This window comes from Rhinoderma darwinii, chromosome 11 (genome assembly GCF_050947455.1).
Source record: "Rhinoderma darwinii isolate aRhiDar2 chromosome 11, aRhiDar2.hap1, whole genome shotgun sequence".
NCBI classification, from domain to species: domain Eukaryota; kingdom Metazoa; phylum Chordata; class Amphibia; order Anura; family Rhinodermatidae; genus Rhinoderma; species Rhinoderma darwinii.
Window position 1 is genome coordinate 40,663,938 of NC_134697.1, and position 24,762 is coordinate 40,688,699.

General features: G+C 39.8%; 1 protein-coding gene across 2 annotated transcripts in view; it reads right to left on the reverse strand.

Annotated features, from left to right (window-relative positions):
* Positions 1–743: 743 nt before the first annotated feature.
* CABCOCO1 (ciliary associated calcium binding coiled-coil 1) overlaps positions 744–24,762 on the reverse strand; it is a 106,242-nt gene continuing 82,223 nt past the window's right edge. For both annotated transcript variants that reach the window (XM_075842642.1, XM_075842641.1), the window contains exons 6-7: positions 15,356–15,484; positions 744–1,052 (exon numbers count right to left, since the gene is read on the reverse strand). In XM_075842642.1, coding sequence (XP_075698757.1) covers positions 978–1,052; positions 15,356–15,484 — 204 coding nt within the window. In that variant the 3' untranslated portion in view covers positions 744–977. The remainder of the gene's footprint in view (positions 1,053–15,355; positions 15,485–24,762) is intronic.

Consider the following 24,762-nt stretch of genomic DNA (forward strand, 5'->3'; position numbering starts at 1 on the left):
GGTTGGGGCATACATTCAGCATAGATGTTTAAAACGTGCCACTGAACGTATGTGTTAGATGCATGCTTATACAGCTGCATACATCTGCCATTGACTCCCATTGTTAAAAAAACAAAAAGGTATACCCACGTATACCGGCCTAAAGTATGCCAAAAGGACACTGTCTTGCCATAGGTTCGGCTATTCAAGACTATGGGCACATTGGTGTAAACATAACCTAGGAAAGTTGAGTAAAGAACAGTGACGTTTGCTGGTGGTTGGTAGTTATATATTTCACATCATGGGTATACACCATAAAACTATCGTATTTGACTATACAAACGTGTACTTATTCCAGAACAGCATTAACATCTAATACTTTGAAGCCATAGTCATTCATTTCACTTTGTGTTCTATAACCTGTGTCTTATTAGTGCTAAAGGTGCCAAGCCTGGCATGTCGAGCCATGGCCCCCAATACATTCAAACTTTTTATGTACATTTCGTTTGACATATACAAAATAGAATGTGATCATTTAACTTTAGGTCTCCGTAAAGGGGAGTAGAGGATTTTGATCTGTGTATCGGAAAAATGGAGTTTCAACACTACAAAGATATATTATAAAAAAATCATCACAGAATGTTCGACCTTAAAAACAACATGGTGTTAAAATACGGACATTTACATTAAGTTATAAACATTTACAATACTGGAAAATGTTAGACATGCTTTTTGGTTACCATACATGTAGCAAAAGTCTGGTATAAACCAAAGCATTTTTTTATTATTATGTATAGGACTCTAAAATTGGACTGATTTGTCTTTTTAACTAGTATGACTGTACTTCTGGACATATACATACACATTTTACCAAAAAAAAAAATAATGCAGTTGAAAACAGCTGTACTTCCTTGAAGTGTTTGCATTTAAAATAATTAACTTTTTTTTCCATTTGTGATACTGTGATTTTTGAAGTTCCAACTTGCTTGCTGAGAATGTCACGGCTTTTGCAGGTTTTCTATTTTTGAAGCGAAGGCCTCTTGCTGAACCCTTAACTTTTCATTTATCTCAGCCTGCAGAGAGAATGAAAAAGAATTTAGGGAAAAGCTGCCCTCCGCTGTACTTTGTCTTTGTAGGTCTGACATATCCATCTAGCCTTTACATTGAGATTACACTTCACATGCCTTCCTGTTTTACAGACATTACAAAACACCAGACTGCTTTCAAGTGATAACTGTTATCATATTAGCGGACATAATAGGGATAACATTTGTAATAGGGAATATGGATTACTAGATAATATGTTATAGACAAATTTCAAAATCTGGGTAATATCCAAACATTTTTTTAATTGATTGTAAGTTTAAAATTAAGTTTTACCTCTTCTTGTATTCCTTTCATTTCTTGTTTACAGAATTAAAAAAATTGTATTTGCTCTCTCCAGAGCCTACAATCTCCTATTTTTCCATGCTCTTTGTTTTCCTTTATATGGGTCCTGTCCTGCAGATCATTTTATGCTAAAGGGAAAAATTTACACAAGTCGTTCTTGACACAGATTCTCCACCGAAATCTGCGTCAAATCCCTGTTCCATACAACGAAAACATTTTGTCTACACGTTAAAAAAAAATCTGTTGTGGAAATAAGTTGCATGCTACTTATTTTAGATGGAAACGCATAGGATAAGCGCCATTGAATCACACCGCAGTACAACCTTAGGAAATCTGCGGCTGAAATCCAAGGGTCAGCCTTGGATTTTTGCCATGGAAATACATGTAGGATTTTAAGCAAATATGTGAGCCTTAAAAAGGTGATGATTATTTTCTACTGATTCAATTGAGCAAAATGAATCAGTATAATTCCAGTTTAACTTTGCACCATGGCTATGGGCCACCTATATCGTACATAAGTACCTTGGGCTACATTTAGGGGGATGGTGTAGAATAAAAATATAAAAAACAATGCTGCTGGGGTACAATGAGCACTTTCCTGCAGTGCATTAGTAAGGGAATGGCACCTATCACACAGAAATATACTTCACTGGGGAAAAGGAGCCTACTCTACCATTCAGCGCTCCCTTGTATGGTGAAGCGGCGAACTCCAGAGGGCAAGTTGTCAGGCGGCCTGCATTAAGAACTACACGTCTGTGGAGGGAAATGGGGAATGTGTCTTATAAAAACACTAGGGATTGGTGGTGAAGGGGGGGGGGGAGTAAGACGGTAATTTAATTAAACCCTGACTGTCGACCCTACAGCTATTCCGCCGGACTTCATGGAGCAATGGTGGCGAGACTTATTATAAAGCCCCTGCCTTGGGAACCAAGAGAGATTTTTGCTGCCCCTGTTTTACACTATTGGCTTTCTAGGGAACACAGGAAATTACAGGTGGTTAACCAGGCTATAAAACTTTCTGATTAGGATAGGAAATCAACATTATGTCGGTGGAGGTCCGAGTTTTGTTTGGCGTTGCAGTGGCACTGGTGTCAGCGCTGCAGCCTCTTCATTGTTTACATCAGATTTTAGGCTGTTCATACTTGCACATGCCACAATTCTGGTATGTTGTAATTTTAGTATTGAACCATCCTAAAACCCACTGTAAACAATGAAGGGAATGCAGCGCTTGCACCAGTGCCACTGCCACTTCAAACAACTGATTGGTAGCTTGCCGAGAGTCGGAGCCCGTCGATCTACTGATGGCATATACTAAGGATAGGCCATCCCATTTTAAAGCCTGGATAACCCCTTTAAGAAATAATACATTTATGAACAATGGAGTAGGGTCTAACATTTTCAAAACACTTGTGTTGCCCCCATATAGGTAAATATTATAACGCCAGCTTGTTCTCAGACTACACAAATTAAAGTTTTGCCTAAATCCATATTCAAGCTTGCCTCGTTATATATTTTTTTTCTACGATGTTTTCGTAGCAGCATCTTAGGTGTTTTTATAATAGACTTGGAAATGGCGATCTATTTCTTTAGGACAGAGCTGTTCTGCTTTTCCTCCACATAATCTTGGCTGCCTGGATCCACAGAACAGGGATCCACAGATTACAGAACAGGGATAATAAACAGGGACGCTGGACCCACTTAAACCATAGCGCCCAGATCCAATTGCAACCATAGTAACTTCTATATTATGCCTCTGACTGGCACTACTATATTGGCTCTTTAACTGCCACTATTATGTTGGCACTGTGGCTTTAACTATTATATGGCTTCTACACCTGACATCATTATATTGCATTATGGCTGGTGCTATTATTTGGGTATATTTTGAAACTGTAAAATTTTAAATAACCTCACGATTCATTGACTATCTGGAAATATTAATATTTCTGATAGTGAGGGGGGGGGGAATTATTTCCAACAAAACACTCATTTTGTTCTGACTTAAGCCACAAATACTTTTTGGCAAGCAAAGCTGTCTGTTCTAAAGAAAACATAACTACACCCCTTAAGTTCCTATATCTAGAACAAACATAAACTAATCTAGGCTTCAGCTTCACCAAATGTCACAGTCCAGTTTACACACTTCCTTACAATAACTGTAATAAGCTCGCTTATATATCAAAGTCAGTGTTCAAACAAGCTAACAAGTATTTCATGAAATAAATCTGCTTCCTGTAGTGAGAGTACAATATATTTGTGTGCAACATAAAACCACTGTACTATTTATACTCCGTGTTTTAGATGTACTGAGAGAATAGTACATTATCTATAATCTGTTATTACATATTATAGCACTATCTTTTGTGAGGGCATGAAAAGACATGTTCAGCATTTTCTGATTATTAAACCTATTAACTAACTTGAAGTGATCACTGTCCAGTTGAGATATAACCATACCAATAGTAGGAGGAGGGTGCACAGAACCAGTTGCGTCCCCAAAAAAGGTTGGTTATTTCTATGTGGCACTTGAAGGGAGATCATAGGATGGCGCACTTGAGTAGTCCATCGTCCACAAGATAAAGAGAATTGAAGGAGAATCCATTGACCAAAAAAATAACATGTTTTGAGGCCAAATTGGCCCCTTCTTCAGATAAAAGTAACTCATAAATACATACTAAACCACAATCCAAGGAAAGCGTGGGGTTTCCTCTTTGGTGATCTTTGAATTCGTGTGTCATGCACCACCCCCTTAGGCCCCTGTACTAGTCATAATATGGTACAAACATTTTAAGAGGAGTATTCCTTTAATAGCCCCTATAAAGATTGCCAATAGATCACGACACAAAAAAAAACCAAAACATTTATAAAATTATTGAAAGTGTATGAAACAAAAAATGATAGATCATGAAGAACTCTGAAGTTCTAAAATGACTATTTGTATAGAGAACTTTATATAGTTTCAAGCATCCGGATATGAGCTAGGTGTTCCCCTGAGATGTACTTTTCAAATGCATTTTCCAAGGCTAGTCTGTATTTTACAACCATATAAACAGATCCAGATCTAATTTATTTTCCAGACCAAATTGATGTAAGTACTTGTATTTTTAGACTCTATAGCCTGCATCTGCTCTGAATTGTAAGAACATTAATACAGCAATTTCCCATGAAACGCAAACATGGACTTTTTATTTTATTTTTCTTAACTTTTTTTTAGGTAAAGAGTAACATAAATGTTCTATGACTTCTATCTAAAATGCACTTTGTGCTGTTTTTTCACAGATAATAAACCTGCAACCTACTTCATGGGCGAGTATTTCAAATTCCAACATTAACTCTATCTCTCCCATGATTGTTTGATCTGCTTATGGCTAAAACTATTTTACAATATTTGGAAAGGAATCTTACTAAACTCAAATTCCTATAATCCGACACCCAGTGATAACATAAGTCAGTGTTGTGGTATCATTCCATGTTCCATGTTTAGGCCTGTTCCATGTCAGTAACTTCCAATAATTTAGAATATTTCAGCATGTCGGCAGTCCTGAGCATGCTGGATTATCAGAATTATATTGTCAGTCTGAAAACCTGCATTCATTTTAGAGGTACAATTTTTTGGATGCCGTTGTCACTTAGGAGCGACTATAGTATGTAGCATTCATATATTACCAATTATTTATGTAACGTCAACATATTCCACATGCGATCACTTCTTTCTTTCTTGGATGCACACACATATACACAAGGCCAATAAACCGATCAGTAAGTTTTCGGAGTGTTGTATGAAAAAAAGAAAACCCAATGACATAAGAATGCAGAATATATTATAAAAATAATTCTAAAAATAATGCCAGAAAGTGAAATCTTTCCAAAAGACCACTTATTTGAGAAGACCAACCCACTTATCCAGACCGAATTTCCTGTAATAGATTTTCTGTTCTACCATACATTATGCATACTGCCCATCTTCTTTGAGAAGACTACCCCCGTAGAAAACCACTTTTCAATGCAATTTTGGGTGGTTATCTAAAAAACTTTCACTGCATATTGTATTATATGAAGAGGTGAGCAGAAGCCTAGACAGAGGTGCCGCTGTGGATATAGTGTTTTTGGACTTTGCAAAGGCATTTGACACTGTCCCTCATAGATGTCTAATGGGTAAATTAAGGACTACAGGTTTAGAAAATATAGTTTGTAATTGGATTGAGAATTGGTTCAAGGACCGTATCCAGAGAGTTGTGGTCAATGATTCCTACTCTGAATGGTCCCCGGTTATAAATGGTGACCCCAGGGTTCAGTGCTGGGACCACTATTATTCAACTTATTTATTAATGATATAGAGGATGGGATTAATAGCACTATTTATATTTTTGCAGATGACACCAAGCTATGTAATATAGTTCAGTCTATGGAAGATGTTCGTGAATTGCAAGCGGATTTAAAAAAACGGAGTGTTTGGGCATCCAGTTAGCAAATGAAGTTTAATGTAGATAAATGTAAAGTTATGCATCTGGGTACCAACAACCTGCATGCATCATATGTCCTAGGGGGAGCTACACTGGCGGATTCACTTGTTGAGAAGGATCTGGGTGTACTTGTAGATCGTAAACTAAATAACAGCATGCAATGTCAATCAGCTGCTTCAAAGGCCAGCAGGATATTGTTGTGTATTAAAAGAGGCATGGACTCGCGGGATAGGGATGTAATATTACCACTTTACAAAGCATTAGTGAGGCCACATCTAGAATATGCAGTTCAGTTCTGGGCTCCAGTTCATAGAAAGGATGCCCTGGAGTTGGAAAAAATACAAAAAGATGAGCAACGAAGCTAATAAGGGGCATGGAGAATCTAAGATATGAGGAAAGATTAAAAGAATTAAACCTATTTAGCCTTGAAAAAACACGACTAAGGGGGGACATGATTAATTTATATAAATATATTAATGGCACATACAAAAAATATGGTGAAATCCTGTTCCATGTAAAACCCCCTCAAAAAACAAGGGGGCACTCCCTCCGTCTGGAGAAAAAAAGGTTCAACCTGCAGAGGTGACAAGCCTTCTTTACTGTGAGAACTGTGAATCTATGGAATAGTCTACCACAGGATCTGGTCACAGCAGAGACAGTAGATGGCTTTAAAAAAAGGCTTACATAATTTCCTAGAACCAAAAAGTATTAGCTCCTATGTGTAGAAATTTTTACCTTCCCTTTTCCCGTCCCTTGGTTGAACTTGATGGACATGTGTCTTTTTTCAGCCGTACTAACTATGTAACTATGTATCAATTTATGCTATTCTCAATGTACAGTGAAATCTCTCCAAAAGACCACCTCATTAAGAAGACCAACCCTTTATCCAGACCGAATTTCCGGTGACAGATTCACCATATATTATACATACTGCCCATCTTCTTTGAAAAGACCACTCCCCTACAAGACCACTTTTTAATAAAATTTTGGGTGGTCGTTTCAAATAGGTTTCACTGTATTAACTAAAGTTTACCTATATACCTCCAATTGAATTAACAGAAACTTAAAGAGGCTCTGTCACCAGATTATAAGTGCCCTATCTCCTACATAATGTGATCGGCGCTGTAATGTAGATAACAACACTATTTTTTATTTTGAAAAATTAGCAATTTTGAGCAAGTTATGCACAATTTTTGATTTATGCTAATTAATAGACAACTAGACGTGTTTTTACTTTTTTTTTACCAACTGGGCGTTGTAAAGAGAAGTGTATGACGCTGACCAATCAGTGACCAATCAGCGTCATACACTTCTCTCCATATATGAGTTTTGTCCAGAATGTCACTGGTGACCATAAGCTCTCCATGCTAAAATCACCCCATATTTCAGTTTCCAGGGCCCCTATAAGTGTGACAAGAGGGTAACGGCATACTGAGGTTCGCTAGTCATTACAGAATTGACAAGTTTAAGTGGAGTTCAATTTTAAGGGATTACTTTCCATCAAGTTCAACACAAGTTAGTATGGCATTCTTACTTAAGAAGTTTGAAGAAATCACAAAGAGAACGTATACACAAGTTGTCTCATCCTGCATAATGTAAGATCTATTTTTCCATGAGTAAATGCAGGCCTATATATTTACAATTTCTGTAAAGGCCAAAGCAACAAGAAATGACATATGATATTTTATGTGAATTTGTAACAAAGTTATGTTTAGATTCTGCCATCTGTTTTATGTAGAATTTGAATATTTTAAAATGGAGTTAGGGAATAGTTATTTTTATTCTAGAAGGATATAGCATCTAAAATAACCTGAGAGAGAAAGCAGGCGAGTAAAACAGAGGATTATTGGAAATAACAGCCATATTTAATGTCATATTGCATTCCTTTACAGTTGTCTTTCTATTTCAGGAAACTATTAGAATAATGGATTCCATCCACTCACCACCTCCAAAGCTACATTAAAATAAGAACAGCTTGGAAGAGCAGATTCAAAGTACAATTTACTATACCGAACGTATTATTTTTTTAGCAAAAAGTAGAATTGAGAGATCTTGTAATTATTGCATTCTTCAGGAGCAATTAAAAAAAAAATGTGGACTAAAAGTACTGGCATCGTCATAAATTTATGTACAAAATACTAAAATACCTCCAGGGTTTAACATCCACATTGTCCTTAAATGCTCTTTGATCTCTTGAATGTTAGTCGACCACTAATGCAGCCATTATTGAGGTTGTACTCCAGCTTTCCAAAGAGGTAAGTTCACACGCAAACACAAAATACGTCTGAAAATACGGAGCTGTTTTCTCCTCAAAACAGCTCCTGATTTTCAGACATTTTTGTAACTAGTCGCGTTTATCGCAGCGTATTTTACGGACGTTTTGGAGCTGTTTTTCAATGGAGTCAATAAAAAACAGCTCCAAAAACGTCCCAAGATGTGACATACACTTCTTTGATGCGGGCGTCTTTTTACGCGTCGTCTTTTGACAGCGACGCGTAAAATTACACCTCGTGGGAACAAAACATCGTAAAACACATTGAAAGCAGTGGGCAGATGTTTGTAGGCGTAATGGAGCCGTTTTGTCAGACGTAATTCGAGGCGTAAAATGCCCGAATTACATCTGAAAACAGTGCGTGTGAACATATCCTAAGAAAGGCATATAAATCTGGATTCTTATGAATTTACATACTCCCCCATTTCCTTCTCATACTGTGCTGCCTGTATGTTGGTTTTCACTCTAGTGGAATCCTATCCTGAACCAGGAAGATCAGGATGAGCAGCATTATTGGCCCTATCCTTTAATGGAAGTACTGGGAAAATAGATTGTTTTTCTAAATAAAAAGCACTGCTGTCAGCTACATTACAGCGCCCATCTCCTTATGTAGGAGATAGGGCACTTGTAATGTGGTGACGGAGTCTTTTTAACAGGTGGTGGACAGCACAGGGAGATATCTAGTGGCAGCACCTTCACACAGAATTTGCATGGATAAAACAACTAAATTTTAACAGTAAGTAAATTACAAAGTTGATTTTATATATACAGTTAGGTCCCGAATTATTTGGTAAGTGACAGTGACACAATCTTCATGATTTGGGCTCTGCTGCCACCACATTGAATTTGAACTGAAACAACGGAGAGGCCATTGAAGTGTAGATTTTCAGGTTTAATTCAAGGGGTTGAACAAAAATATTATGTGAAATGTTTAGGAATTGCAACCATTTTTCAACACAGCCGCCTCATTTCAGGGGCTCAAAAGTGATTTGACAAATTAACATTAACATTAGTAAAAATGTTTTTTCTTAATAGTTTGTAGAGAATCCTTTGCAGGCAATGACTGCTTGTAGTCTGGAACCCATGGACATCACCAAACGCTGGGTTTCCTCCTTTATGATGCTTTGCCGGCCTTTACTGCAGCTGTCTTCAGTTGTTGCTTGTTTGTGGGTCTTTCTGCCTTAAGTTTTGTCTTAAGCAAGTGAAATGCTCGATCAGGTTGAGATCTGGTGATGGACTTGGCCATTGCAGAATATTCCACTTCTTTGCCTTATAAACTCCTGGTTTGCTTTCGCAGTATGTTTTGGGTCATTGTCCATCTATACTGTGAAGCGACGTCCAATCAACCTTGCTGCATTTGGTTGAATCTGAGCAGAAAGTAAATCCCTGAACACTCAGAATTCATCCGGCTGCTTCTGTCTTCAGTCACATCATCAACAAGCACTAGTGACCCAGTGCCTTTGGCAGCCATGCATGCCTATGCCATCACACTGCCTCCACCATGTTTTACAGAGGACGTGGTGTGCTTTGGATCATGACCCATTCCAAGCCATCTCCATACTTTTTTCCTCCCATCATTCTGATACAGGTTGATCTTAGTTTCATCTGTCCAAAGAACGCTGTTCCAGAACCGTGCGGCTCCTTTAGATGTTGTTTGGCAAAGTCTAATCTGGCCTTTCTATTTTTGAGGCTGTTTAATGGTTTGCACCTTGTAGTGAACACACTGTATTTGCTCTCATGGAGTCTTCTCTTTATGGTAGACTTAGATACTGATACACCTACTTTCAAGAGAGTGTTCTTCACTTGGGTAGATGTTGTGAAGGGGTTTTTCTTCACCATGGAAAGGATTCTGCAATCATCCACCACTGTTGTCTTCCGTGGACATCCAAGCCTTTTGGAGTTCACGAGATCAACAGAGCGCTCTTTTCTTTTTCAAGAATGTACCAAACAGTTGATTTGGCCACTACTAACATTTGTGCTATCTCTCTGATGGAATTCTTAATTTTTTTCAGCCTAATGATGATCTGTTTCACTTGCATTGAGAGCTCCTTTGACCTCATGTTGTGGGTTCACAGCAACAGCTTCCAAATGCAAATGCCACACCTGGAATCAACTCTAGACCTTTTACCTGCTTAATTGATGACGGATTAGCGAGGGAATAGCCCATGCAGTCCATTAGATAGCTTTTAAGATAATTGTCCAATTACCTTTGGTCCCTTGAAATAGAGGCATCTACATATTAAAGAGCTGTAATTCCTAAACCCCTTGCTCAAATTAGGATGTGAACACCCTCAAATTAAAGCTTGGAGTCTGCACTTTAAGCCCATATTGATTAAATAAGTGTACATTGAATATGTTTTGGTAAACAGCTAAAATGCCAAACCTTGTGTCACTGTCCAAATAATTCTGGACCTAACTGTATGTATATACATATATATATATGGATATGGCTAATGGATGATTAGAAAACACTTGAAAACCCTTGTGCAATTATGTTAGCACAGCTATAAACAGTTTTGCGGTTTAGAGGAGCTATAAAACTGACCTTCCTTTGAGCTAGTAGAGAATCTGGAGCATTACATTTGTGGGTTCGATTAAACTCTCAAAATGGCTAGAAAAAGAGAGCTTTCATGTGAAACTCGACAGTCTATTCTTGTTCTTAGAAATGAAGGCTATTCCATGCGAGAAATTGCCAAGAAACTGAAGATTTTCTACAACGGTGTGTAGTACTCCCTTCAGAGGACAGCACACACAGGCTCTAACCAGAGTAGAAAGAGAAGTGGGAGGCCCCGCTGCACAACTGAGCAACAAGACAAGTACATTAGAGTCTCTAGTTTGAGAAATAGACACCTCACAGGTCCTCAACGGGCAGCTTCATTAAATAGTACCCGCAAAACGCCAGTGTCAATGTCTACAGTGAAGATGCGACTCCGGGATGCTGGCCTTGAGGGCAGAGTGGCAAAGAAAAAGCCATATCTGAGACTGGCTAATAAAAGGAAAAGATTAATATGGGCAAAAGCACACAGACATTGGACAGAGGTAAATTGGAAAAAAGTGTTATGGACAGACGAATCGAAGTTTGAGGTGTTTGGATCACACAGAAGAACATTTGTGAGACGCAGAACAACTGAAAAGATGCTGGAAGAGTGCCTGACGCCATCTCTCAAGCATGGTGGAGGTAATGTGATGATCTGGGGTTGCTTTGGTGCTGGTAATGTGGGAGATTTGTACAAGGTAAAAGGGATTTTGAATAAGGAAGGCTATCAATCCATTTTGCAACGCCATGCCATACCCTGTGGACAGCGCTTGATTGGAGCCAATTTCATCCTACAACAGGACAATGACCCAAAGCACACCTCCAAATTATGCAAGAACTATTTAGGGAAGAAGCAGGCAGCTGGTATTCTATCTGTAATGGAGTGGCCAGCGCAGTCACCAGATCTCAACCCCATAGAGCTGTTGTGGGAGCAGCTTGACCGTATGGTACGCAAGAAGTGCCCATCAAGCCAATCCAACTTGTGGGAGGGCCTTCTGGAAGCATGGGGTGAAATTTCTCCCGATTACCTGAGCAAATTAACAGCTAGAATGCCAAAGGTCTGCAATGCTGTAATTGCTGCAAATGGAGCATTCTTTGACGAAAGCAAAGTTTGAAGGAGAAAATTATTATTTTAAATAAAGATCATTATTTCTAACCTTGTCAATGTCTTGACTATATTTTCTAGTCATTTTGCAACTCATTTGATAAATATAAGTGTGAGTTTTCATAGAAAACACAAAATTGTCTGGGTGACCCCAAACTTTTGAACGGTAGTGTATATATATATATATACACACACACACACACACACACACACACAAACACACACACATATATGTACACACATATATATACACATACACATATATATATATATATATATATATATACATACACATATATATACACATACACTTATATTTTATATATATATCTATATCTATATCAGGCATACTATTACATTAGCATAAGTTGTTTGAAAAGTTAGCGTCCATTTTAAGTGCACCGAAGATAGTAGTCACTTATTATATTATTATTATTATTATTATATAAGCCTAGTGCCTTCAAATATACAGTATTCAGATTATTTATACACGCAGAACTGGCATATCTGTCATTTACTTTGAATTTTTGTGTTATTCTGGCATTGTTAACCTTTATCACATAAAAGTCCATTCATAAAGTATTATAAAAAAGACATCTAAATTGGGGGTAATAAAGGTTCCCTGAATAATTGCACTATTTGACACACTACAATATTCTCTCTGCTGTACTGCTGTGCTGCAACTCATAGAATAATTAGGATTTAATCTGTATATTACAGGAGATTTGATTCACTTTTTCATTTATTTAAATTGTATTTTAAACATATAAAATCCCCAGTGATTACATTAGGCCTCAGTGATTGAAACGCTCACTCATAAATTGATATTTAACTTACATAAAATGTACATTTCTGTAAATTATTTTCATATAGATGTTTTTCGAGTTATATTATTGCAAAAATTGTAAACATGACTCATGACAGGAAAGAAATGGGTGTAGGAAAGGTTACATTTCAAATTAGGAAATATAAAACCCAGATTATAAATTGAAGAGACGTTGAACTAGACTGGCTTAAAAATATTATAACCAGAAAAAATGCAAAGTTACTAACAAGTGTAAGATGCATGAAAACAGGGATTGCAACATTAGCAGGTGGGGAGGTTGCAGACACTCCTGTGTCCTATAGCTTTGGGCTGGGTTCCCTCGGGTCGACCTAGAACCCACAGTGAAACCCCTGAAAAACCACACCAAATTGTGGAGCAGTTTTTCGAGTCTATATTTACCCCGGGCCGTTATCATAGCGACACGTCCCTCTGTTGTCTGTGAAGTCCGGCCTCCTCTGAGGATGCTGCAGCCCATGTGACCGATGCAGCCTGTCAGTTACATGGGATGAAACATAATCCCAGGAGGCCGGCCTGGATGAACAACAGAAGAAAGCGTCGCTATGACAATGGCCCGGGGTAAGTATAAGTTTTTTTATTAATTCAAATCTCATTCACTTTGCTGCTACTGTAAATGCTGCGGTATTTCCACACAGAATTCCGTTGAGGAAATTCTGCAACTATTACGCTACGTGGGAACCCGGCCTTAGGAAACCAAAAAGGTCTCTGCCCTATAGGAGGAGATCAGTACTATAAACGAAGCTGTTCAGCAGCACAGGGGCCCAGAAGTGTGAGGGTTTTTAAAGCAAGTATCCTACTACTCGCACCCCCTCCACTTGCTTACACTCTGCAGGGGTCTCTTGAAGATTACACAGACTCTGCATCATATCAGTCAGCCACTCACAGAGACTGTGTGAATGAGCTGTTCTGGACTACCAGGGATGTAACTATAAGCCCTTTTGCAGTCCTAAATACAATGGATATTACCAATAACCTCTTAACTACTCTAGACTATCAGGGATGTTATCCATGACTTCAGCGGAATTTAGACTATCCAGCAGTGATAACAGCAACATTATTTTTATGGTAATGATTTATTCTAAATATGAGAAGATGTAAGTTTTAGGTTTGATGGTAGAAGAGGGTCCACGCACGGTTTTTGCACAGGAAGCCTCAAAAGTTTGTGTTCGTCCATGCTATAAATATATGTCGTAGTTGGGGCGCCCTTTTACAGATTTTGCTGTGGGGAGCATTTCACCTATTAAACCAGCAAAACCTGATGGAAGGGGGGTAAAAAAATCATTTTTATGTAACCTAGAATTATCTTCCAAGTAGGCTCTGTACCTTTTAGTATTTTGTTTTTTAGTGTTCCTGCAGAGTATGCTAATGAGCATTAAAGAGTCATATCTTAGTTAGAAAAGAGTCATATCTTCATTCCTCAAACCTTTCCGAGTTTACCCCGTCTCCTTACTTTTGATTGACAGCTCTACACCTTCCCCCAGCACACAAAATCCCGCACTTGCACATCAATGTCCTGTTCTGGTGTGTGCGCACAACGGGACACCATAGCGCCGCATGCGCGGTAACTAGATTTGATGCCTGGACAAGGCAGGGAAGGGTGTCGGACCATACATGACGGGCGCATGCGTGCTATCTCAGACGAGATGTTGCCATTCAGGGCGGGCCAGTATTCGGTGGTGGGCGGGCATAAGAAGATGAACGAACGAGACTGCTGGATTATTACCATAAAAAGGCACAAAATGTTTGCAGACCGTTATTTACGCTGGGAAGAGGAGTGTAGGAGAGGGGATAATGGCAATGAACTTTTGACAGCAGCGGCCAGCCAGGGGTGAGTAGAGTTAAATAGGTGAAATGCTGGTGACCTAGGTTTCTAGGTTTCCATTAAATAGGATGTCCCCCTGAAATTATAAAAGTCACCAATAAATACAACTCAACTACTGTAAATTCAACTTGAGATTTTTTTCTTTCAAGTTGGAAATATTCTATTCATCCATTTATTTTTTGTTACATCTCATCCTGGTAAAGTAGGTTACAACAAAGAGTTCTGGATGGTAAATCTGTCTTATGTAGTGATATATCTGCAGTCACGCTGTATAACAGAATGCTATTCAGGTGTCTGGAAAGCTGAGTGACATCCCCTCTTAGAGTTACAATGATTTCAATATTGTTTGCAATCCAGCATGCCCAGAAACAACTATAGCTACAAAAAGGTAAAGAAAAATGTAATGACTTATATTTACTAGTAATTATTTTTATTTTGGTGGGACTTGTTTTTTTTTAAGAAAAGATCCTCCAGTGGGCACAGACTCTGACACAATAATTGCCACCAAATATCCAACAGTAACTATATCTTAGAGTTGATTCATAAAATACTCCCCATTGGTAATATTTCCTGCATGTTCAATGATAACAACAAAATATTGCAATTTAATTTAGAGGGAGATTCCCTTCATACAATGTTATGGGATACTGCTAGGATCTCCACAGTGCAGGGGATGGGGCTATGTTGTAAGTTCACTGTACAGTGGGTGGCCGAGAGCATCGCTGTGAAGGGAAACACTGAAATGAAGAGCTTAGCATTATTCTAAGAATCGGTGGGGGTCCCTAGCAATATGCCATCACTTACTTTGTTGGGAAAACCACTTTAAAAGTTGCACAGGTTGTATATAGATGAAGGGTGGGCTCAATGAACCCCTGTTTATATGGACATCATAGAACATTTTGTTCGAAACTTGTTCGAAACTTCTTAAAGTCAAATGATACATACCTCAACCGATGCTATGTCTTCTCTTTGAACTGGTGGCGCTAGGTATTTTGCATACATTTCACAGGGTATCCCCTCTTCAAGTGGTACTGGGAAAGGTGCTTCTGCTGGTTTAGCAATCTCCACGATTTGCTGTAGAAGAAGACAAAGCATTTAATAGACTCATTTTCTTAACTTAATATTCCGCCTCATATTCCTCCAATATTTCTCCCCCTCATAAAAAAAGTAACAACACTTAGGGCTCATGCACATGGCCATATTACCGATCACTTTTGTACTGAGCCTTAATATGGCTTCCACTGTTTTCATACAGAAGCATATGGAGGTATTTTCCGGGCAGGTATTGTACGAGTCCAATAAAAACAAAATTGTGGAATGTTCCACATTGATTCTAGGGAAGAATATCTCCGTATACACGGAGTCCGGCAGAGAAAATAACGGAAGCCATGATGCTAGCCTGAACATAAAAGTGGCTGATTCCCTGCTCACATGTGACTGTATGTCAGCCAGCGGAGGAAAAAGCAGTGCAGCACTGCAAAGCAGGTAAGTGGGCACAATAGCTGGTATTATATGGGCAACTATGACTGTAGTATGTGGGCCCTTTATCTTACAATATGTATTCACTATTGCTTGCAGGATATTTAAAATACAGCTGGTGTTATAAAAATATAAGCTATAGTGCCATAGTTTATTTTATAAATATTATGGCTGTTATTTTATGTGTTTTTTTTCTTTTCTTGCAAGTATTATGTTTGTTATTATGGGCATTATAGCTGGTATAATTACATGTCTGGTGCAATTACTTAGGAAATAATATGGCCAATATGGGCCATACATATATCTATTATATAAACACACACACACACACACATATATATATATATACAAACAAACAAACAAACAAACAAACAAACAAACACACACACACACACACACACCTTGCCCTGAATGTTTTGAATGAAAGATATATTTACAAGATATACAGCTATAACTTTTATATAAATAATGGAAATCCATTACACCTAAATCTGGTAATATAAACACACAAATATTTTTTAGTAAAAGGAATTACATTCTCAGTCAGGTTGAATAGAAAGTATGGTAATGAAAGTATGGTAATGAAAGTATGGTAATGCTTGCATTAAAACCGGAACATAATGTACTATATCAGTTGTATTAATTGTAGTTTACTAGAAACAGTGAAAATAATTGATGCCCTGAGAATTTGTGAACATCTTAATTTTCTTTTAGAGCGGCACTGGTATCTAAGAGAAAAGAAAAGAACATTTTGTCTTATAAGGCGTGAAAAAAACCCCACAAAAAGCACACACACAGTATGAAGGAAACAAAGATTCAACTTGATTCTGTGATTTATTGTGTCTCTGCAGAGTTCTTTTGATCCTTCACTATGCCCTTTGTCCTCTTCCTCAATGCAATATGTACTTTAATAGCTACAACATCAGTCTAAAGAAAAACACAGAAAAGCTGCTATTTCACTTAAAGTACTCGCTAGCAGCCAGGTTATGTTTCCTTAGTTTTGTTTGCAATTCCCGACAAGCTACAAATAATTTCTACATTTATTTGCACAATAAGAGGAGGAAAATGTCCTATCAAAATCCAAAGATTTCTTTTAGGCTTCTACTTTTAATCAAACTCCTTATAAGACAAATCATTGCTTTAATACTTTAGTAATTTATCTCTACAGATAATAATAATCTTTATTCATATAGTGCCGACATATTCCGCAGCACTTTACAATTCAGAGGGGACATGTACAGACAATATCAGACATTATATAGTGATAAAACGAATGAACAATTCACATAAGAGGAGTGAGGACCCTGCTCGCAAGAGCTTACACTCTATGAGGAAATAAAGGAGACACAAAATGTAAAAGTGTTTGTTCAGTACAATGGTCCAGCCATCTTTTATACATATGGGGTAGTAACATAAAGCTGCATGAGCTGGTCACCAGCCAGTATCTGTGTATTCCATTAGGGTGCACAGTGTGTGGGGGATACAGCTGAATTCAGGGGTCAATTTCTGATAACGAATGTAAAAGTGGGACCAAGGAAAGGGGTGAGATTAGGAAATGTTATAGGTCTGTCTAAACAGATGTTCTGTTTGTAAACTGGTGTTTTCAACTGTAATTTTTCTTTAGGGAGGAATCAATTCAGCGAACACAGGGCTTGCTAGGCAACAGGTTATACTACTCGATCTTCATGCTCCTTAGGGCATGGCCCCACGTGGCGGTTTTCTTCCGCAACTGTCCGCATCAATGCCGCAAAGAATCTGCGTTGCAGATTCTGTGGCGGATCTGCCCAAAATGTGCAGTAAATTGATGCGGATTGGCCGTTGCGTATTGAGGTGAAAGCACTTTCCCTTCTCTCTATCAGTGCAGGATAGAGAGAAGGGACAGCACTTTCCCTAGTGAAAGTAAAAGAATTTCATACTTACCGGCCGTTGTCTTGGTGACGCGTCCCTCTTTCGGCATCCAGCCCGACCTCCCTGGATGACGCGGAAGTCCATGTGACCGCTGCAGCCTGTGATTGGCTGCAGCCGTCACTTAGACTGAAACGTCTTCCTGGGAAGCCGGACTGGAGAAAGAAGCAGGGAGTTATCGGTAAGTATGAACTTCTATTTTTTTTTACAGGTTGATGTATATTGTGATCGGTAGTCACTGTCCAGGGTGCTGAAACAGTTACTGCCAATCGCTTAACTCTTTCAGCACCCTGGACAGTGACTATTTACTGACGTTGCCTAGCAACGCTCCCATAATTACGGGTGCACACACGTAGTCACCCGTAATTATGGGTGCACACACAGTCACCCGTAATTATGGGTGCACACACGTAGTCACCCGTAATTACGGGAGCCCCATTGACTTCCTCAGTCTGGCTGTAGACCTAGAAATACATAGGTCCAGCCAGAATGAAGAAATGTCATGTTAAAAAACCAATACGCATCCGCAGCACACATAACATGTACATGACATCTGCAGACTTCATTGCGGAATTTAGAATCTCCATTGAAGTCAATGGAGAACTTCTGCAATGAGTCCGCAACCAGTCCGCCACACGTCCGCAACATCCATTGTATGCTGCGGACACCAAATTCCGCACCGCAGCCTATGCTCCGCAGCGGAATTTTCCGCCTCGTCTAAACGAAGCCTACTAAAAAGAAGTGGAAGGCAATGGAGAAACGGGTCCGCTGCGGATTAACGCTGCGGAGTGTCCGCAGCGGAATTCCAGAGCAATTCCGCCACGTGGGGCTTTGCCCTTAAAGGGAACCTGTCACCAGCATTTCACCTATTGAACTTTACTTATCCCTCACTGGCAGCTGCTATAAAAAGTGAATTGCCAATATCACCTTTCCGAAACTCCTCCTCCGAATGTAAATAACGGTCTGCAAACATTTCGCACCTTTTTTCATAATAATCCGGTGTCCCGTTGTGCGCACACAACAGAAGAGGACATCAATGCACAACTGCGGGATTTTGTGTGCTGGGGGAAGGCGAGGAGCTGTCATTTAAAAGTAAGGAGGCGGGGTAAACTCGGAAAGACTAGAGGAATGAAGATTTGACTCTTTTCTAACTAACATATGACTCTTATGGTCATTAGCACACGGTGTGGGAACACTAAAAAGCTGAATACTAAAGCTACAGAGCCGACTAAGAAGACAATTATAGGTTATATAGAAATGATTTTTCACCCACTACCACCAGGTATTGCTGGTTTAATAGGTGAAATTCTGGTGACAGGTTCCCTTTAAAGGGGTTCTCCCATGATTAAATATCAAATTCTCTCTTAGACTGCACAATACAGAAAATTTTTCTATTGGAATCTATTTAAAAAATGTTCCTATGTGTAGATATTGGTGTTACATACTTCTTAGGGCACGCCCTGGTGTTCTTTTTATTTTCTCTGAGAACGTCTACTTCAAGTCAGACATCCCATATGTCTAACCCGTGCAGTTGCACAACGGGCCCTGTAGCTAAAGGGGGCCCACTGCCACCTTCAAAGAAAAAAAGTTATTTCATACGATCTACTAGATTGCATGCAAGGGATTGTGCTAATGATTCAATGGCAGTTTATTACTGGTGAACTGGCACATCGTGGAGAGACTTTCTGGATAGCCAACTTATAATTAAATTAGCAATTGGAAAGAAAAGGTCCCACATGCTGTTTTTGCACAGGAGCCCGCTGCTTTCTGTGTCCGTTCCTGGTCCACCTAATGCCGATGGACACATAGCTCAGTAGCTCAGTCCAACCATCCAACCACACAGATTCTTTTGTGCACGGGTGACACAGTGATTCCTGCTATTGGGCCAGACAAAATAATTCGGCACAGTAGAAGCGCCATCTTCTCACAAGCACTGAACACATTAGTTGGATGTTCTGGGATATATAAGAACAGGAGGGTCGCCATAACAAGTGAGGAACGTCAATATTTAGATACAGGAGAATGGTTTAAAAATATTCCAATGGAAACATGAGTTATGTTTTGTGTGATCTAACAGAGAAATGTAATATTTAATTGTGGGACAATCCTTTTCTAACCCCTTCCCGACATTTGATGTATCCATACACCAAAGTCGCGTAGGGGATGTATGGAACGGGCTCACGGAGTGAACCCGCTCCATACGATGCCGGTGTCGGCTGTTTGCTACAGCCGACACTTCAGAGTAACGAGCAGCATCGCACTCGAGCGCGATGCCGCTCATTTAACTCGTTAAATGCTGCGGTCAATAGCGACCGCAGCATTTAAATCATTAGAAAGAGGGGGGCGACCCCCTCTAACAGCTCATCACGCCCACCGTAACACAATCACGGGGGGGGGGGCGATGGTTGCTATAGCTGCCTGGGGGCTTAATGAAGGTCCCCAGGTCCGCCATCTTTGTGCACCTATTAAGCCCTGCCTCTAGCAAGGCTTAATAGATGACTGTCAGAATCATGATAGAGTATATCGTGCAAGCGATCTAACGATCGCTGGTTGAAGTCCCCTAGAGGGACTAATAAAAAAAGTAAAAATGAGTTAAATAAAGTGTTTTTTTTTGTGCAAAAAAAATATAAAAATTTCAACAAACCCCCCTTTTCCCATTTTCGCCCTAGAGCATAGTAAAAAAAATAAACATAATTGCAATCGCCACGTCCGTAAAAGTCTGAACTATTAAATGTTATCATTATTTAACCCTCACGGTGAACGCCGTAAAAAAAAAACTTCTAACCGCCAATATCTCTACTTTTTGGTCACCTAATCTTCCACAAAAAATGAAATAAAAAGTGATCAAACCGTCGCATGTACACCAAAATGGTATTATTAAAAATTACAGCTTATGCCGCAAAAAATAAGCGCTCATACCACTTAATCGACGGAAAAATAAAAAAGTTATGGGTCTCGGAATTTGGCGACACAAATTTAATTTTCTTTTTTACACATAGAAAAAACTATATATATTTGGTATTGCCATAATCATATTGGCCCACAGAATAAAGTTAACATGTTGTTTTAATTGCACAGTGAATTCCGTAAAAACGGCGCGCAAAAAACCATGGGGGAATCGCTGTTTTTTTTCATTTTCTACCCCACAAATAATTTTTTTCCTATTTCCTAGTAGATTATATGGCAAAATAAATGGTGCTATGAAAAACTACAACTCGTCCCACAAAAATCAAGCCCTCCTAGTACTATATCGACGGAAAAACATAGACATTATGGCTTTTGGAAGGTGGGGAGGAAAAAACGAAAATGAAAATCTGCGGGGAGAAGGGGTTAAGAAGTTTTCAAAGATATGATGGTATATCCCTAGGATTTGCTATCATGGCCATGGCCCCTTCGCACTTTTTACAGATACAGTGCTGCTCTCATCCAGGCACTTAGGCCGGTTTCACCACGGCGAGGCAAGAACTATAGATAGTGTCGTTGTGGTGTTTGTTTTTTTATTTTATTGTTTTAAACTATACAAAAGTATAAAAAAAAAATTATAGATTTATTTCTTTACACTTCAGTTTTGGGTGTGTAACTGCCCTGATATTGTGACACCTAAATCATCTTTAGACCTGGCAGTTCTGACCTAGCATTGGTTTCGGAAGGTCACGTGTTCTCCTTAATATATAGAGGATGGGGCACTAGCACAAAGAGCGCAGTGTATATTGCTATGGTTAAGACAGAACTGTGTCTGTGTTCTTCATGGGAAACCCAGCTGTCATTGATACAAATGAAGACTATCCTGGCATTTAAAGTTGTTGGACAGCATAATAAACTAGAATTTACATACTTGTTTTTTAGAATATTGGAAAAAGAATAGAATGAACAGCGGAAAAAATATAAAAAATAAAAAAATCACTGGTGTGGTCAAATGCAGTAAATGATGCAGCAGTTGTAAAGGATCTGCCAGGTACTACGTCTGGGTATACTCCCGGGATTAATCAGTCGACACCTGAGGCCAGACCTCTTAGACTGACACCGGCTCCCACCAACCAGGGTGGCAGGCTCAGGAGTGGGAGAGCCTATCGCGGCCTGGTCAGTCGGAGTTAGCTCCGCCCCCTGTCCATTTATACCTGCCGTGTTCTCTTCCTCAGTGCTTGTTATTCTTCTAGGATTCCTGGCCCCACTGCTGCCTTGCTCCAGCCTGCTTCTGCCGTGCTTCTGCCTTGCTTCAGTTCCGCTTATCCTGCTTCGCTTTGCCCCTGGCTTGCTTCCTGCTCCGTGCTCTCGTTGGTATACTCCACTTCATCCTTATCCTGACTGACTCATTCACCGCTCCGTTTCCTCGCGGCGTTCCGTGGGCTACCGCCCCTTCCCTTGCGTGTTCCCTGTTTGTCCTCCCTTGCACTTAGACAGCGTAGGGACCGCCGCCAAGTTGTACCCCGTCGCCTAGGGCGGGTCGTTGCAAGTAGGCAGGGACAGGGCGGTGGGTAGATTAGGGCTCACTTGTTCCCTTCACCTCCTTCCTGCCATTACAGCAGTCCATGCCAATGTGTTCACTCATACCCATGCAATGAACTTTAACAGAAATAACTATTTGCACCCAGTGAAGTTTCGGCCTCATAGAAGCAGGGTTGCCAACCTCCACTTCAGTAATTTCTGACAATGGAGCTAAAAATCACGGACAGACCAACATTTTTACGGTCACATTACAAAATTTGAGTTTGTGATAATAAAGAGCATAAGTAACACCTTTTTAAAAGTGAGAACACGAGTGGGATTGTAAAGATGAGTACAGGCACAACTCAAGTTGAATTAAAAAACAATTAAAGTAATACAATTGAAATATTAATTCTGCCCATCTTTGAACCAGGGACCTTTCATATGTAAGGCAAACATGCCAACCACTACACTACAGAGAATACGATACTCAATATTCATTGACAGTGTCATATAAACTTGCTAGCTAACTAGTACAAGTCAGTTGAGCACGCATTTTAGTAATCTCCCGCTGGCCAGAGCCAGGGAGAAAAGGTCACACACTCGCTCGGACAGTCAGTCACAGTGTTGGTTGTTGGAGTCTGCTGTGGATCAGGGATCGCCAGGTGCACACTGCACTGCTGGCTGCTGCCTCTGCTGGTACTGGAGTGGGACTCGCCAATCACAGCCCCGCTTGTAGCTTTCCCACTTAGGGAGGGAAGGCTGCAAGCGGGGCTGTAAAAGGTGAGTCCGACTCACTCCATCCCCACCAAGTCCCGCACTGGTATCGGTCTATCGTGATGTGAGGACAGGTGACAGGTCCCCACCTAACCACAGTCAGAGACAGTCTTCCCCTTGTTCTTTGCATTGCAGAAGTGCGCACGTAAATTTTGGTGCATGTGCAGTGCAAAGTTTCATTGAGGATTCGTGGAAGTGAAAAAAATCACGAACTGTGTTTTTTTCTGCCCGACATTACGGGCATTTATTTCCAAGCTAATATCATTGTATAACACCAAGTTATATTGTGAAGCCCTGTATGCACTGAATTAATGTGAGTCGCCATTGCAGCTTAGCTGGTATCAGTCTTCACCCATGTCTGAGACTGTGAACTTCAAACTTTGACAGGCATAAAATCATTGGATAATATCATTGTATGACCTAATTCTAAAGATTACCAAGATTACCATTGCACTTGTAACAGCGTCCAAGTAACCCTACTGAGCATGCCCCAACACTTATAATTGACTGTGAAAATCTACTCGACTCACAGATGTTGTTGAGATACAACCCCAGAGCCCGCCCTTCAAGACAGCTCATTGGGTACTCTGTGGCCCTGGCACGAACCATCAATTGAGCCTGCCTTTCTCGGTCATTGATTAGATTGGACTTACGAATCCAAGCTGCATTTTGTCATGTGTTGCTTTAGCCATTAAAATTCCGGATAGGATTTATTGGTCTTCCAAGGATTTAAGTAAGCTAGCTTTTTCTATCCTGCCTAGCTTACTTCTAGCATCTATTGTATATTGTTTTTGATTACAGGTGTTTGTCATGTTGGTATCGGATTGTAGACCCTTATTGTGTATTTAGAACTATGTATGAGATGTGTTTCACTGCTTGAGAAAGACTTCTCTGAAGATAAAACGTTGCTGGTTGTACACTTAATGGATTAATAAACATGGAATCTTTGTAGGAATGCTGATGCCCGAATACTTCTTTCTCAATTTTCTGGGGGTATGTGATGGAAGTGAAATGTATTAATCCTTTCTAGTCAATATGCAGCCCACCGATAAGCAGAATGGGGGGCAGCAGCCCCTTAACTGCAGTACCTGACACAGTAAAATCTATCCATATGAATGAAGTCTGTAGCGCAGTCCATTAAAGTGAACGGAGCTAAGCTATAGTACCAGGTACTGCGGCATGGAGGTTCTTGCTGTGTCAGTGCTGCAGTCAAAGGGCTGCACAAAACGGCTGTAAAATAAGGAAGGGAATACGTTTCAAGGGAAAACAGCCTCTGATTTTCAATCGTTTTTGAAACCACAAACGTTTTTTGAGGCTTTTTTTGCAGCTGTTTTTTCATTGACACAATAAAAAAACGGCTCCGAAAAGTCTCAAGAAGTGACATGCACTTATTTTTACAGGGCTTTTTTTACACGCCGTTTTTTCAAACGGCCGTGTAAAAAACGGGCACCATTGGAACAAAACGCAATTTTTCCCATTGAAATCAATGGGCAGATGTTTGGAGGCGTGCAGCTTCAGTTTTTTCAGCCGTTTTTCCATGCGTTTACGGCCTGAAAATAAGCCGTGTGAACATACCCTCAGAATGCGCCACTGCCCCTTTGTTGTGCTTATCAGTTGGGGCTTTGGGAGTGGGACCCCAACCAATCATACATTAATGGCTTATACTAAGGCATCAATGTAAAATCCTGGAAACCCTCTTTAAGGCCTCATGCACACGACCGTATTTTTGTCCACCTGTAAATACTGGCGTAAACACGGGTCCTTGG